This window comes from Sciurus carolinensis, chromosome 4, assembly GCF_902686445.1.
Source record: "Sciurus carolinensis chromosome 4, mSciCar1.2, whole genome shotgun sequence".
In the NCBI taxonomy this organism is placed as follows: Eukaryota; Metazoa; Chordata; class Mammalia; order Rodentia; family Sciuridae; genus Sciurus; species Sciurus carolinensis.
The window spans coordinates 71,372,280-71,388,827 of record NC_062216.1 but is presented as its reverse complement, the minus strand read 5'-3'; the positions used below and the strand labels follow the sequence as shown (position 1 = coordinate 71,388,827).

At 39.4% G+C, this 16,548-nt stretch overlaps 1 protein-coding gene across 1 annotated transcript in view; it reads left to right on the top strand.

Moving 5' to 3' along the window:
* Ano2 (anoctamin 2) overlaps positions 1-16,548 on the top strand; it is a 352,538-nt gene that overhangs the window by 259,804 nt on the left and 76,186 nt on the right. The window contains exon 14 of the mRNA XM_047550120.1: positions 6,358-6,432. Within this exon, the coding sequence (XP_047406076.1) occupies positions 6,358-6,432 (75 nt within the window). The remainder of the gene's footprint in view (positions 1-6,357; positions 6,433-16,548) is intronic.

Here is a 16,548-nt window from a genome sequence, read left to right as displayed (position 1 = left end):
ATCAGAACAAATTCAAATTATTAAAACACAATTCACAGTTTAAAGTCCTCTAAATAATATTTAGAATTAAAAATCTAGAAGCAATTCTTCATTATGGGAAAACCACCTAGAAACAGATTTCTAAACCGCTGAACAGAAAGATCAGGGAAGCTATTGTAGGTATTTCTCCAACTAAGTAGCTGCCTACTTCTTCCCTTGTACCTCAGGACTGATCTGAAAAATGAGTGAATGGATTATTTGTTTTCTAAGACCCCAGCCAGTCTTGCATTAGATGGCCCACTATCTGCCAGTAAAATAATCATTCTGCTCTGATTTTTGTTTTTTTACATCATTGTGATAAGTGCATTGTGCATTGCTAGGCACTTAAGTTAACGTGCTTCTCCACCTAAAACCTGGATATTGTCTATACACCTTTTCTTCTTGTTATAGTGAACCATTTGATGGTTCTGTTATCTGAGTGCTTTTATACCTAGTTCTTTCTCTAGATTAGCCCCACCCCTCCTTTTGTCTCAGAAAACTCACATCATTCTTCTATTTTCTACATTTTTATTGGTGCATAATAATTGTACATAATGGTGGGATTTGTTGCTATGTATTCATACACACACACAATGTAACAACATAATTTGGTCAATATCACTACTCAGAATTTCTCCCCCTCTCTCCATCTCTCCCACTCTTTGGTCCCTTTCTTCTGTTGATCTTTGTTTAATTTTTAGGAGATCCACCCCCACCTTTGAATATTCATATCATTTTTTAATCACAAGTAAAATGTCTTCTCATCTTGGAATCTCCTCTTATTCACCTAGGCTGGTAGTCACTCCCCTCCTCTGTTTCCATGACACTTTGCATGTGTCATATCATGTCATAATTTGTGTTCATCTCTCTCATTTCTTCTGCTAGTTAAGGTGTTCCTTAGGGAAAAGGATGTGAGCTATTTTATATATCTCCAGACCCTGTGCGTGCTTTGATGTTCAGTGAATGCAGAAGTAATATATCTCACATTTCTCTCTAAACAGAACTGATAATTTTCTCAGAATTGTTGCATGTATTCTATACTCCTTTGAGCACTCAGTAGGGCAGGTTTACCAGTTGTCCCATTATAGATGAAGCTATGAAGGCACAGAAAAATTGAACTAATAAAGAGATAGAGAGAGGAAATGAGGCCCAAGTATTGTATTTTTAAATGTATTTATTTTTCTTTCTCTTTGACACTGCTCCCAAATAATTGTTCACACATAGGTTCAATGTGTGAGCATTCTAATAAAACCAGGTTGACAACCCATTTCAGACCCTCTTGTTCTTTGCTGGAGGTGGTCAGTTAGAGTATGACAGTGAGGCTGTCAGTAATGCTGCTGCTGCTTGGCTCCCTGCCCCTTGTAGGCTTCTGAGAAGAAAGGGTGTTGCAGCCTATTTTCTCTGAATTTCAATTCAGTTCTATGTCAAGCACTGTTTCCCATCACTTCACATTTATCATCTTTATTCTTTTTATTTTAATGTTTGAAGTCATCTGTACCAGCTTAACATCAGTATGTCTGAGCATCTCTTCTCTACAGCCCTGCTTGAGTACATTCAAAATATAAAAATCTAGATTAAAAACCTTGAGGTATCTGTAGACACTGCCCCCCTCAAAGACGTAACTTCCTACCCTTTAAAGTCACATGGTGACTTCCTTCTGAGGAGTGAAATATAGAAAGGGGAAAAAGAAAGTTTAAATAGAGAAATGCAACAAACCCTACCTCTACCAGGAAATCAAGGTTAATATCATCAGTGATGGTCATATCATAGCCTGTGTGTACCCTTTGATATGATGTGATTGAAGTAGTCTTTTCTTTTTCAAATGGTACTGGAGATCGGCCCAGGACCTTAAACATGCCAGTAAAGCACTCTACCACTGAGCTACACCCTGAGCCCCATGAAAGTGGTCCTTTACCTCTGTGATCTTCCTCCCTCTTTCTATAACTTTAGTCTAATCATGCAAAGAAACACTTCAAATGGGTCCATATTGAGGGTTATTCTACAAAACTTTTGACCAGTGCATCTCAAAATTGATAAGTTTATCATAAGGTCATCAACCACAAGGAGAGTCTGAGAAACTCTCACAGTCTAGAGGAGCCTAAGGGAATATGATGACTAAATGTGTTATCCTGGATGCAATCCTGGAATATACAGTGGACATTGGGTAAAAACTAAGAAAATACAAATGAAATGTGAACTTTTGTTAATAATAGTATACAATATTGATTCATTAGTCTTGAAAAGTATTCTGTACTTGTAGAAGAAACTGAGTGCGGAGTGTAGGGTTTTTCTTTAAATCTAAAACTATTCTATAATGACATTTATTTAAAGAAAGAAAGTAGGGAAAGGAACTAACATACACTATTGATGGAAGTGCAAAATTGTACAACCACTTTGGAAAAGAGTCTGGCAGATTCTTATAAAGTTAAGCATATGCACTGTATGACCCAGCAATTCCATTAGTTGATATTTGCCCAAATGAAATAAAAGCCTATGTTTGCACCAAAACTGGTGCAACAATATTTAGAATAGCTTTATTCGTAATTGCTAAAATCTGGAAACAATCCAAACATCCCCTTATGTAATAAATGGATAAATGGACTGCAGTACATCCATACAGTGAAATATGTACTATTCTCCAATAAAAGGGAATAAACTCCTGAGCTGTAAAACAACACGGATGCATCTCAAATGCACTGCTCTAAGTCAGAGGAGACAGACTCAAAAAGGCTACATACTGCATGAATACACTTATATATATAAATGTATACACTTATACATTTTGGAAAAGGCAAACAAGAGGGACATAAAACAGATCTTGCTAGGTTCTGGGGATTAGGTAGGAGATAGACTAGAAAGGGACATGGGGAGTATATTGGGAAGTATTAGAATTGTTCTATATCTTGATTGTTGTCAGGTTTACATGGCTATGTATTTATCAAAATTTGCAAAACTGCACACTTGAAAAGGTTAATTTGATTACATATCTGTAATGTATTTCTTAATTAAAAGTGGAAAGAAAAGTAACCTCAGGGATAATTGCCAATTTTCAAAATCCCTTTTCTCCCAGGGATTTGTATAGATAATATTCTTATCCACTCCTTTTCATTGATTTTATTTCTAAGTGTTCAGTTTGCCAAAGGGGAACTTACTTGTGTGGTTTTATCATGAATATTATTGTGCCACTTGCTGCTTGGAGACTTATAAGCGGGAGCCATAATGCAGGGACATAGACACAGACAGTAGAAACAAAGAAATAAGCACAGACAGCAGCTAGGCTCATGCCTGAACAATGGTGACATTAGCTAAGTGCTTCATAATCACCTGCTTTTGAGATAATCATGAAACTGATGAGATCTTACTTTTGTATAAGCCTTGCAGTTTACAAAGCTCTCTCACATGCATTCACTCATGTGATCCATACAACACCTCTGCCACTTAAGTGAGACAAGCATTGTCAACTCCATTTTGTTTTGTCTTGTTTTGCTTTATTTTATTTATTGTTTTGGTGCTAGGAATTGACCCCTGGGCTTCGAACATATTAGGTGGGCACTCTACCACTAAGCAACAGCCCCAGTCCTGTCACCTCTATTTTAGAAGGAGAGGGAGATGCTCAGTATTCTCACCTCTGTGTGCCTGTATTCTCCTGGTCCTCTCCATAGGTTGGCTGATTTAAAAGATATGGTCATTTAGTGTAATAGATATAACTATTTTATATATTTTATAAAAAGGGAATATTATTATTTGAGTGATAAAGAAACAGGTTCAGAGAGTCTCCCAGCATCATTTGCCTAGTTAATATTATTAGCACTAAGAGTTCAGAATGAGATGTCTGGTTCCAAGAACGTTCCCTTTCTGCTGTCCCATATGCTAGTGATGTGACTTTTAGGAAGAGTGTATTTAAGTTAAGGGCATTTTGCCGTGAATCTTCACATCTTCAATGTAATGGTTACTGGGGAGTTTTAATTGCTTTTCATTATTAGAGCCAGATTATTGTGAGTAAAAACTGCTTTCCTCACTGTTTTCTTTACTAGTAATTTCAGGAGCTGGAAGACAGTCTGTAATTTTCGAGTTTTCTCTTGGCTTCTAGTGTTTGGATAGTGTCTCCATGCGTGAGCACTTTGTGTATGTTGGAAGCTCTGCCTTCCAAAAAAGCTCATCACTATAAACATAACAAGAATTTTTCAACAAATACTAGAATATCTACATCAAAATGAGTATTTTTCAACATAGTTGCCTTGAGAGATCATCCAATTTAATTGCTTTTTAATTGTTTTCTCCTTTTTATTCAAAATAGTCATGCCAGTTTCCTGATCAGGTTTAGCTCTGAAGTCCTTTTCCTTGTGTTTTTGACAGTCTGAGTTCCTTCTGGGTAGGCTGAGCCTTCTCATTGTGTCTTCAGAATCTAGCCCACAGCCTGGTCCATTGAAATGCTCAGATTCTGTTTGTTGAGTGGAACTGAATCCAGACTCATTCACGAGACCTTGATTACAACTGGGGAGGCCTCAGTGAGAGACCCTCTGGTTCTTCAGAATACCCACTGATGTTGTCAGTCAGCAGCCTATCTTCAGTTTTCCTTATTAGTATCTTAAAGGAAAATAGTTTCCAGATACCTTAAAGGAAAACACCAGGAAAACAATGAGTGACACTAAGAATTAATAATGGAGGAAAATGAAAGGGATTCTACTCTTCTTGATATCTGACCTAAGTTAGAAGATTATGAGTGAGTCTTATTCCAACCCCATTAGAAATAGGATTTTATGCTCCCATCTATTTGGAATGGTTATCATCCATTTTTACCTTGTTCTCACTGTGTGATTGAAAAAATCTGTGGGACTAGGAGTCAAGAGAACCAATTCCATAACAAGTTATGCAAACCTAAGTATATGACTTGTTTACATATCTGTAAGTCAATATACTAATTACTAAATGACTTCAACCTTAACACTTATTTCCAACTTATTTATTAAGCCAGCTCAACCCTATGCTTGGTTCTAGACATGCAACAAGACCATTCCTTTCCTCTGGTCCCCATAGGCTCCCTCCAAAGACAACCCTTACTCCCAAGCTAACAAATGATTCTTCCTCTTTTTGGTGTGCGGGTGTCCTCTCCATTCCATTAGCCTGTGAGACCCTGGGGTCAGTAATCATATGGACTTTGTTCTGTCTCCTTATTGTACCTGCCACCAGAGTCTACACAGAGTAGGTGCACAGAGGACTTTGGAAAGGAGTCTTTTAGGCCAAGGTCTTTAGCTTACAGTACAGGCTTTCAAAGGCTAGATGGCACTGTTGCTAGAGCCAAGTCAGGTGTGCTCTGAAGTACCAGTGGAGAGAGAAGGGAAAACACAGCAGGGGGCCAGAAGCTCCCTTGCTAAATTTGACTCAGACTCCCTGCAGACAGTGCACAGTGTGCTTTGCACCTTCACAAATATGGCTTCAGAAAATCTTCACAACAATCATGTGTGGTTATCAGGACAGCTGTCTTGGTCCTAAGTTTACAGAATTATAGCTCAGAGGGACCAAGTGCCTGGACTCAAAGTATACTACATTTATATAACAGAACTTTTTTACGATTCATGCCTATTGGCATCACCCAATCAAAGGAGGGTGGGTCTTCAGAGCATGCTGAAAGAGGATTCTAGTTGGTGATATGTTTATTCCCGGAGAATGACCAGGGTGAACTGTACCCAGTCTGAGGGGAAAAGGTAGAGTTCTCAATCATGTTAATTGATTGGCTCAGCTTAACCTGTGTCTGCATTTGAGACAAAGAGAATACAGTTGCATTGGAGAAAAAAAAATGTTACTATATACAGGTTTTTTTAAAGAATAAAAATTATGGGTAATTCATGTAGTTATTAAGACCTGAGGTCAGTGGTTGATATTTTATTTAAAGGATGATCTGTTTAGAGAATGCTGCCTTGTGGTTGGGTTGCATCTGCCATTGTCTATTCCTTTTCCAGATTCATAAAAACAAACAAATAAACAAAACCTTCCAGTGCAGTAGATTACCATACCCAGTTTACAGATGAAGAAACAGAAAGTTAGAAATGTAAAGAGACATATCCAAGATCACACAGTTGATTAGTGATTACTCTAGGACTTAGCCCAAATAAGGGTGAAATAAAATCTTGTCTTCTTTTCACTCTCATTTTTTGGGGCTATGTCAGCACATCTAAAACTACAAAATTAGGAGGGCTGTTGTTGATATAGAAGGTAAGACATCCATGGTTAGAAAAATATCTATACAGAGTGACAAATGATTAATGATGTGTAAAAAATTGAGAATGAAATGTGGTATTTGTGCCTTCTGATTGTCTCTACTCTCCTGTTTCTTCCCAGGATGATGAAGATAAACTGACTTGGAAAGATCGGTTCCCAGGTTACTTGATGAACTTTGCCTCCATCTTGTTCATGGTAATTTCCATGAGGGATCATGTGGCTATGACTGTGTGCATGCCTATCCTGTTATGTGAGTGCTGTGGGTATTTCATTCTATTATGCTATGGCAATAATGAGGAGCTGGTAAAGGTGAAGCTACAGTCCCACATACAGAAGCAGGATCTTGGGCAATAGTGAGGCCATTGGCCACACACATTTGAAGTTGGAACCTCCATAGAGTTGGTTGTGAGATAGTGCCTTCACATGTCAGACTGAGAATGTGGAGGAGTAATGCAGCTTAGAATGCTCCAAAACTGTGGCAGCCTATTTGGACTGTGGGTGGCTCTTTCTGATGGTTTGTGGAATAGAACAGGATCCAGAAGCCACAGGACATGGCCAACTGGGGCTCTAAATCTGATTCCACAGTATCCCTGTAGATGCTGAGTTGATTTCCCTGTGTTCTACCATAGAGTTTGGTGGAGCTTTTTTTTTTTTTTTTTTTTTTTTAATGCAAGAGATTTTATTAAGTGGACAGGTAGAGTGTCTGCCCACAGGGTGAGAGAGAGAGAGAGAGAGAGAGAAAGAGAGAGAGAGAATGAGGAGGAGAGAGAAAGAGAGAGAATAAGGAGGAGAGAGAGAGAATGGTGGTGGAACTGTTCTCAAGCAGTGGAATTTTGTGGGCTAATAACAACAGACCAATGACTGGTGAGGAGGTTTGTGGGCTAACAATCTGAACCAATCGCAGGTCTCAGCTTTGGGTGTCAGGGGCCGGTATAGGCTTGAAGATGAAGCAGTTGATTGACCGATTGGTTGGTGAACACAACCCATTGGTTGTGTGGGTCTGCCAGCTCCAGAACTTGTGTACCTGATCTTGTAGGAACTTCTGTAGGCAATTTAGCAGGCATGGTCCTGTTTAGGAAGATCTGTAGACCTTAAAACAACCAAAAATTTCTGACTCTGGTAGTTTCTCTTGATAGTTATCAGGCACTCCTGCCTAAGAATCTCCTTTGTAGCCTCCAATCTTATTATTCTTGGGGCTAACACATATGTAGGTCTTAAGGAACTATTGTCTTTTCTTTTAAACCCAGTTATAACTGGTATTTTGGTTATAACTATTTTTTTCTTGGTGTTCAAGACCAAGTTGGTCAAATTGACTTTGTTCCTATCTGCTGTTAAGCGTCAGCTGAGTTCCCACAGGGGTTACTCATGGAGAACTTGAGAGCAGCTTCTTAGTTCCTTTAGTGCCATTTGCTAGGTGGGATCTCCTTAATGAGGCAGCTTCCTTTGGAAGCATCAGGGATGTCTCCCTTTTCCAATGACCGTTCTCTTTGCAGCAGGTGCACTGATTGACTTTTCTTCCTCTAGTGGTCTCATTAATTTCCTTGATCAGAAGGTCATGTGACCCAGAGTTGCAAAGCTTCTTAGAGAAGTTCTCTCATTTCCTGGGTTCCAGCTAACTTAGAGGGAAGAGTCAAATACTGGTTTTGTTGGCTCTTTTGTGTTAATCTTGATCTTAAACATTCAGCAAGCCAGTCTCACCAGTCATAAAGTGAGAGTACTAGACTTTAACTCTAATGTTTATGATTTTACAGTCATTTACCCCCTTTTATTTAATTGGGGTCTATATTATCTGTCCTATAGGTGATGGCTTATTATCTCAAATTAATTTAGATTGTTTGCTCTTGAAGTAGTACTTCTGCAAAACATTAATCAGGCAACAGTTAGAGAGTTTACAAGGAAAATACAAAATGGAATTAACAACAGTAAAACATTTAGTTTGTATAGTAGCTATCTTGAATTTTGACTGAGTTATACATTATATCCTCTGAGATTGCAGTAATTTTACAACAAAAACCAATCTTTTGAATCTAACTTTTAATAAGCTGAAGTCTGGCTTATTTTGGAGCCATTCTGACATGTAGTAAGGTAGGATGCAGAGCCTTTTCTCAGGTGGGGCAGGGCTCTTTACAAATCTTAGGTAAAGTGTTCTAGTTCTGAAACCGATCTTTGTCTCTTTCTTACATGTCATTTTAAGAGGTTTACATATATTGTTTCCTGAATGTATATGAACATTAGTTAACACAATGTAACATTAGCATTTAAGAAAAACAAAACAAGAGTCCTAGAAGAAAAAATGATAATGGCCCTTAATTATTTTAGTAAAATAGCTTGAGGGAGCAAGAAAGAGAAAGGCCAAGAGAGGGAGGGAGAGGGAAATGGACGGGGGTCGGGGGAGGGAGGGAGAGAGAGAGAGAATGAGAGAGAGAGAAAGAGAGAGAGAGAGAGAGAGAGAGAGAGAGAGAGAGAGAGAGGGCCTTAAAACCATTTTTCTGTGTTACAGCCCAGGAGAAGTTTAAAATGGATACTTTTTTTTTTTCTCCAGTCTCAGGTTGGTCCCTCACTGAGCCTGATGCAGTCTACATTCCAAAGTAGGTTTCAGCAAAGCTAGGCAGGGGAAATTGCCTAGGGCTTTTTATCTCCCACTACTTTTGGGGAATGGGGCTGCTATATCATACTCCTTACTGTGACATGCCACTGACTGTTGGGCTGGTTAGGGTTACTCCCTCCACGCCAGCCACCTCCAGTAGTGGGGCTATAATTTGTGTGCAGGACCTAGGTGGACTAGGTGGACTGGGTAGCGGAATGGAAGCAGAAACAGAACGGGGCAAAAGAGATGGAGAAGCAGGGGCCAGAGGGGCCTCTGCCGCAGGGGACCAGTATGGTGGTTTTTTAGCCTAGTCGAAGTTGGAGGAGGACGGATTAAGAGGGGGAGAAGAAGCCAAAAGGAGGTGTTTAGGTTTGCAGAAAGAGCAAAGATCAGGTTTAGTGTGCAAGAAAAGGAGAGTTTGAAATAAGGAATCCCTTTCCATCTGCCTACTTGCTCACAGAAGTTGTATCCCATTATGTGGCCATTTTGGATTGATTATCTAAGATTGTCTAGATCCCAGGGGTGAATCTGCCAGAATGGAAGACCCAGATCCCATGGTGGAGATTGATACAGCGGAGTCAAGGTGTCCCGAGGCCACACTGTAGTTGGCTGGAGACAAGAAGGCAGCACAGTGATGGGGGCCATCACCTGAGATCAGTATGTGGCAGAGCTTTTTTGCAAGACCAGGTCATCTCAGCTATGTCAGGGAAAGCTGAGGGAGGAGCCTGTGATTCCTAATGGAATCAGATCAGCAGAAGGAGTTCATTCTTGGGAGCCAAGCTGGGTAAGACAACAGTAACTTAAGCTACAAGACCTCAGGAAAGGTGAACATCAAAGGACCAAGTTAGAGTCACAAACACACATGTCCCTCTTTATGGGGAGATTTTTTTTTTCAGTATCCAAGTGTTTGTGTTCAGTTTTACAAAGGAGAATGTACACTTATATCTCAGAGCATTTCTAAGCTGGAATACACATTTGTTGCAGGGTGGTAAAGGAATAACTTATTCCAAAAATTAGGACTGGAAAAACACCATAATTTTCTGGGCCCAATGGCCAGAGGTAACTCTGACCCTGATTTGAGCTTACAATTGTGATTATTATTCATCTTGATTATAGAGGACAGGAGCCACATCCTAATCCCAGGCATTTAAGAAGTGAAGGAAGCTTGGACACCGTCTAATTCAACTTCTCATTTTGCTGATGAAGTGCAGAGTTGTCAAAGCTTAGCAGTCTAAATTTGTTTTCTTCTCACTGCTTAAGTATGAATCATGTAGAATTTATTCAAGAATATGTGGTGAGTTGCAGTGTGTTAAAGCTGAAATGATATAAAGTTTAATTTAGCTCTTCAAAACCTCCCATAATACGCATATTGCTGTCCAAGAGTTTATCCATTCATTCAAGAAATACTTAATGCATGCAATTATATGCTTAGCACTATTATTAGTCACTGAATAAAGCAATAAATAAATAATCTCTACCTTAAAGATTTACAGAGAATAAATAAGTAAATAAGTAAAACAGACTTTCATCTCTAGTAGAGGTGGGATTTGTAACATCTTATTTTGCCAAAATTGATGAAAATGTTTGGATAATGTATTTTCCAATCTTCTTAAAGCCTTGAAAGGTTGGCAGAATAGTAATAACACTAGGTTGAAATCCAAATGGAAATGGGAACCAAGGAAATGAACCTTGACCCCAATACTAATTTTACCTTAAGGACAATTTCCCATCTAGGCACATTTAGGCTTTGGTTTTGCTGGTTTTATGGACATGAAGCAGATAGAAATCAGGGACTGTGACTGCTTCAAAGTGGGAAAATATATTCACAATACTGTAACTCAAAGAATTTAGCCTGAAAACATATGAAGAATTATAAACCAATGGAATAAGACAATACAATAAAAAATTAGAAAAATACTTGGATAGATACTTCATAAAAGAGGAAATTCAAATGGCCAATAAACTTGCAAAAGAGTATACAGTCTCACTAGTAATCATGGAAATTCTAATTTAAACCACAGTAAAATACCACATATACCCAACAGATAATATGCTGTTAAAAAGTCTGTTAATAACAAGTGTTGGAAAAGATATAGATCAAAAGAAATTCCTATACCCTGCTGGTGGGAATGGAAATTTTTAATAAAAAACACATTAGAAATAGTCACTTTATCTAGTAAAACTGAAATTTATGGCCTGAACTACCACTCCTGGTATGTGCCCTGGAAAAACTTGTGTGCATGCACAGCAAAATACATGTACTAAAATGTCTATGGAAGCACAGTTTATAATAACCCCTAATTGGAATCAATTCAAATGCTTATCCCCACTAGAATGGATAAACAAATTGAGATATATTTATACAATTAAGTCCTACATAGTCATGGAATTGAACAAACTCATAGTGATCCATAACATCATGGGTGAAAGAAACCAAAATAGAAAGAATAGATGTGGTTTGATTCTAATCAAAGTTCAGAAAGAGACAATCCTAACTCTGTTGGTAAGGATACATACCCATGGGAGAGAACTATAAAGATAAGGAAGGAAATGACTGCCACAAAATTCAGCAGTGTGGTCAGACCTAAAAGGAGAAGCTAGTGGGAGCTGGCGTGGGATGCGGGGGGACAGGGAGGAGAGCATGCAGAGATGCTGGCTGTTGATCTGGGTTTTATTGGAATTTGCTCTGTTCATTCAGCTGTGTGTGCATGTGTATGTGTAAAAGGAATTTGTCCATATGTTCACAATAAAATTTAAAAATACACAATATGCATATATTAAATAGGTTGGTCAGGGAAGTTCTCATTAAAGAGATTTTATCAAGGATCTGGAGGAGGGGAAAGAACCAGTCACATGGGAATTCTGGGGAAACATTCTAGGCAGGAGGAACAGGGAAGGGAGAGGCCCTGAGGTGGGTGGGATCTGGTATATAGAGGAAGAGCAAGCAGTAACTAGAATGTGACTGGAGTTAAGTACCCTAGAGAAAGGGAGAGATGGAAGGGATGTGGTCAGAGAGATCAAAGAGAGTCCAAGCATGGGTCGTATAGGCCACAGCAAGGACTGGGCTTACCTAAGTGAGATGGGAACCCCAGGGGTAAGTTTTGTAGAGGAGTGACCCAATCTGACATCGGAAAGGTCATTCTGATGTAGTGATAAATGTTGTTAGGAAAGTGGGGTAGGAAGAGGGAGATTGCATAGGAAGCTACTGCAATAATTCAAGAAGTGTGGTGGCCCAGCTGGGGTGATAGTGAAAAGGGGTCAGGTGCTAGTTCCATTTCAAAACTGGACCTGAAAGAATTTGATCTTGTCACTGTAAAATGAAAAGACAAGGAGCATGGCTTTATGTTTCTATTCTTAGCAACCAAAAAAACTGCACATAACCCTTACTAGGCTGGAGAGAAATTCTGGAGTTGTTCTCATGAATGGATGCGACTCTAGAGCTCAGCATCTCATCCATAGGCTATGGATATTTAAAGACATGAAATTGCGTGAGATCACCAGGGGAGTGAAGGTCAATAGGGAAGAGGTCCAAGGACAGTTCCAGGAAAGTACAGTGTTATAGTTTGGGAACGTGAGAGGGAAAAGCCAGAAAGAAGATTGAAAAGGAACAGCTAGGAGAGAGTTGGGGGTCAAGAAAGTGTACTAAGGAGCAGGGCAATCCATTACATCAGATGTAACTGATAAATCAAGGTAGAAGAGAATGAAACTAGCTTATCTACTGTCTGGGAAAACACCTGGGACATACCATCATCAGTCACTGACCACCATCTGATAAATACTGAAAACTAGGTCAATGCCAGATCATCTTGAAAGGTCTATTTTTTTTTTTTTTTTTTTTACTTACATAGAGACCTTCTAAAGCTAAACTGGAGGGTGGGAATTTTTTTTGTGTTGTTTAGAAATAATATGCAATAACCTCTTTTTTAAAAAGAAAAAGCACTCCTTTTCAACCCATTCAACTCCTAATCTTGAGAGGAATGCAAGATTCTGCTTCAGGTACCAAGAATTAACTGATAATCATACTGTGTTTGGGGTTCCCCATCTTGTATGAGCAAGTGTTGAGCCTGGGATGTGTGAGTGAGGGCTGGGAGTGGAAGATTAGGGGGTAGCACCCTCTGAATCCTCCCTCTAAAGTCCAGTCCTCTAGCCTTCTGGTCTAAGTTTACTGACCTGGGGTTAATTTTTAACTCTGTTTTCTCTTTTCATGATTAATTTTGTTTATTGGTGCATTGAAATTATACATAATAGTGGGCTTCATTGTTACATATTCATGCACGCACACACTGACAATATAATTTGGTCAGTTTAATATTCCAGTACTTTCCCTCCCTGCCTCCCTCCTCCTGGCCCCTTCCTTCTACTCTGCCGACCTGTTTTCTTTTGATAAGGTAGGGGATAGTCAGCGGCCAAGTCCTTCTGCAGCCTAAGCTTTCCTCTAATGCCCAGTGTGATCATTTACTTACACCTATATCCTGAGGAACCTTGGATGGCTGCAATAGCCTCTTATATCATCCCCTGCTTTTGCACTGGCCTTTGCAAATCATCGGCACCTTGGGTTTTACTTTTTTTAAACCTAATTCAAATCTATCACTCATCTGTATTGAACTTTCTGGTGGCTTCCCATCTCCTGGGTTGTAGAAACCAATGCACAGGGCTGACCCTCGTCACTGCCCACCCATCTCCCACCCGACTCTCCCCTCGCTCACTCTGTGCCAGCCACCATCTGCCAGAACACCTTCCCTCTCATTCCTTCCTTCAAGTGCTTCATGAAAGGTCCCCTTCTCACTGGGCCTTTCTCAACCGCACCTATTTAAATTGCAAACTATCCCCATACTCCTGTTTTAACCCATTTGTCCTTATAGTTTTTATCACATTGAAGTTATTATATATTTTATTTATTTATTTGGTTATTGTCTGTCTTTCCCCACTAGAAGATTAACAATAATTTCAGCCATAATTTCTTTTGTAAAATTTTTATTAACACATTAGTGACATATATTAATAGGAGTCAGCGTGGTATTTTCAGACATGCATACAGCGTGCTTTGGTCTTATTCAGCTACTTTTCCACCCTCACCCTGGTTCTCCACTCCCTTCCCAGTCTCCAGTGATCTCTCTTCTGCTTTCAGGTTGACTTTTCTTTTTAATAGTTTCCACATATGAGAGAGAACATGTGACACTTGTCTTCCTGTGTCTGACTTGTTTTCCTTAACATGGCATCCTCTAGTTCTATCCATGTTGCTATAAATGACAGGATTTCATTCTTCTTTATGACTGGATGATACTCCATTATGTATATTTACCACATTTTCTTTATCTTTTCATATGCTGAAGGGCACCTAGGCTGATTCCCTATCTTATACATTGTCAATAGTGCCATAATAAACATGGGCATGCAGGTATTTCTTGTATGCCAACTTCATTTCCTTTGGATATATACCCAGGAGTGGGTTAGGTGAAGCATATGGTAGTTCTATTTTTAGTTTCTTTTATGAACCTCCATATTGTTTTCAATAATGTCTGTACTAATTTGCATTCCTGCCAACAATGTATGAGCTCTTTTTTCTGTATAATCTTGCCAACAATTATTGTTTTTTCTTTTTTCTTTCTTTTTTTTTTTTTTTTTTTTTTCTTTTTGACAATAGCTGTTGTAACTGGAGTGAGATAGTGTCTCATTGTGGTTTTGATTTACATTTCCCTGGTGGCCAATGATATTGATCATTTTTTCATATGTTCATTGAACATTTTGTATTTCTTCTTATAACTTTTTTTCTCTTTTTCTACTATATCCCTGACACCTATAACTGTGACTGGTAGATAGGAAGTGCTTCAGACATGTTAGAATGAATGACTAAGGAAGAAAACAAATTACTTAAGTGGATGTCAGGCAGAGCTTACTATGTCAGTGATGAACCCATGACGGGTGTGTGTGTGTGTGTGTGTGTGTGTGTGTGTGTGTGTCCTAGGTTGGACGTTGGACACTCTCCCACTGGATCAGCAGAGGTTGCTTCTGCTTTAAGCATTCCTATGTGCTTCTCCCTTCTTTTCTGGAAAGTTCTTCCTCTTCCTTATTCTTTCCTCTAAGCCTTTCCCACAGGAATCCATCTCAAACTTTTTCCAGAGTTTTCTCTGCTAAGAGCTTACCAGAAGCTCACGAACTGAGGCCTGTGACTCTGATTAGCTCTTACTAGGGTTACCCTGTTGTATGTGTGCAGTGGTTTCTCAACTTTGCTTCAGAGTAGAAGTCCTGGAGTGTAGGGATGAAGCTATTTCTTCTTCCTTTTTTGTAGTGTCAAATAGTATTCTGGAATCTGTAGCCGGGCTTACATTGTGGTATAATTCTTTATGCTCCAGAGGTCAAATTATGGGATTGAAACACTAAAGGTCACAGGAACTGGGCTAATGTGACCATGTGCAAGGCAGCCAGGTCACCCATACCTGAGAATAAGCAAATCTTTACCAAGCTGCCTCCACACCAAAATGGCATAAGCCATAGAATGTAGCCCAAATCAATCTTCTTTTAACCTACTTGTAGGAGACTGATCACAAACATGCAATAATATACCCAGTGAAGTGGTTTATACAACAGCTGGTCAAAAAAAAATTTGTCGTATTTAATAAATGAAATCAATCATATCATATAGACACAAGCAATGACCGTGGTAATGAATTTAGTGCCAAAAGACCTGAGTTTTAATGTCAGGGTGGGATTGTAGACTTGGGATCTATAAAGCAGGGCTCAAATCTTGGATCATCACTAAATCTCATTTATAAAAGGCATATCCTGCTTGGTCATTGCAGGTACAGATGTGCATTGAATAACAGCATCAGGAAGGCACATGGGTCAGCTGTTGATGATAGTGGTGTTATCACCCTTACCATCTCAGCTCTGCCCTGTCCTCTCCAGGCCTTGAATTAATCAGACTATTGCTTCTTGGGCCTCAGTTTTCTTTTGTACAAGACCAAATCCTGTATGAGAATGATCCCTGAGTGTGAAAATTCTTTAATTCCTACCATGAACCAGGAGACTAGGATTGTAGTCCATGCCTGTGGCCTTGAGCAGATCCCTTCTCTTTTCCATGCCTGCTTCTTGGTCTGCAAAATGATCACAGGCTGAGTTGGTGCTCTTCAAGCTTGCACAGCTTAAAAACTCTGCAGAAGCTAGAGATATTCTTGGAAATAGCAGAGGGGAGATTCAGAAGCAGATTTCTTTCATGGGAGAGTAAACAAAGACCAGAGAAGTTAAGGCTACAAAGAATAATCAGAGACTGGGGAGAAGGTGTTGGAGGACTAGGGGGAAAGTGAGGGTGAGGATGAAGAGGGCTTCCCTAAAGCACCATAGTCCTTTTGAACCTGAATAGGGATCTTGTTTAAATGTAAATTTCAAGTCAGTAGGTCTAGAGTTATATGTGAAATTTTTCATGTCTATCAATCCTCCAGCTGGTACAACTGATCTTGTCCATGGACCACACTTTGAGTAGCAAGTAAGGGTATTCTTTTGTTCCCCACTCTAGCAGCCAGGCCTCTTAGAGAAGCCCAGCAGCTTGTCTTTTCCCCTTTGGGTCCTCCATGTTCCTCCCGCAAGACCCTAAAGCAAAGGATGTTTTTGCTATTTTTTTTTTCTTCAGTCTTTCCCCCAATCACAACCCCAAATGTGTACACACACGAACCTCCTCAGTGACCTGACCTCCACTGCTTCATCAATACTTCCATCACTGGTCTTCA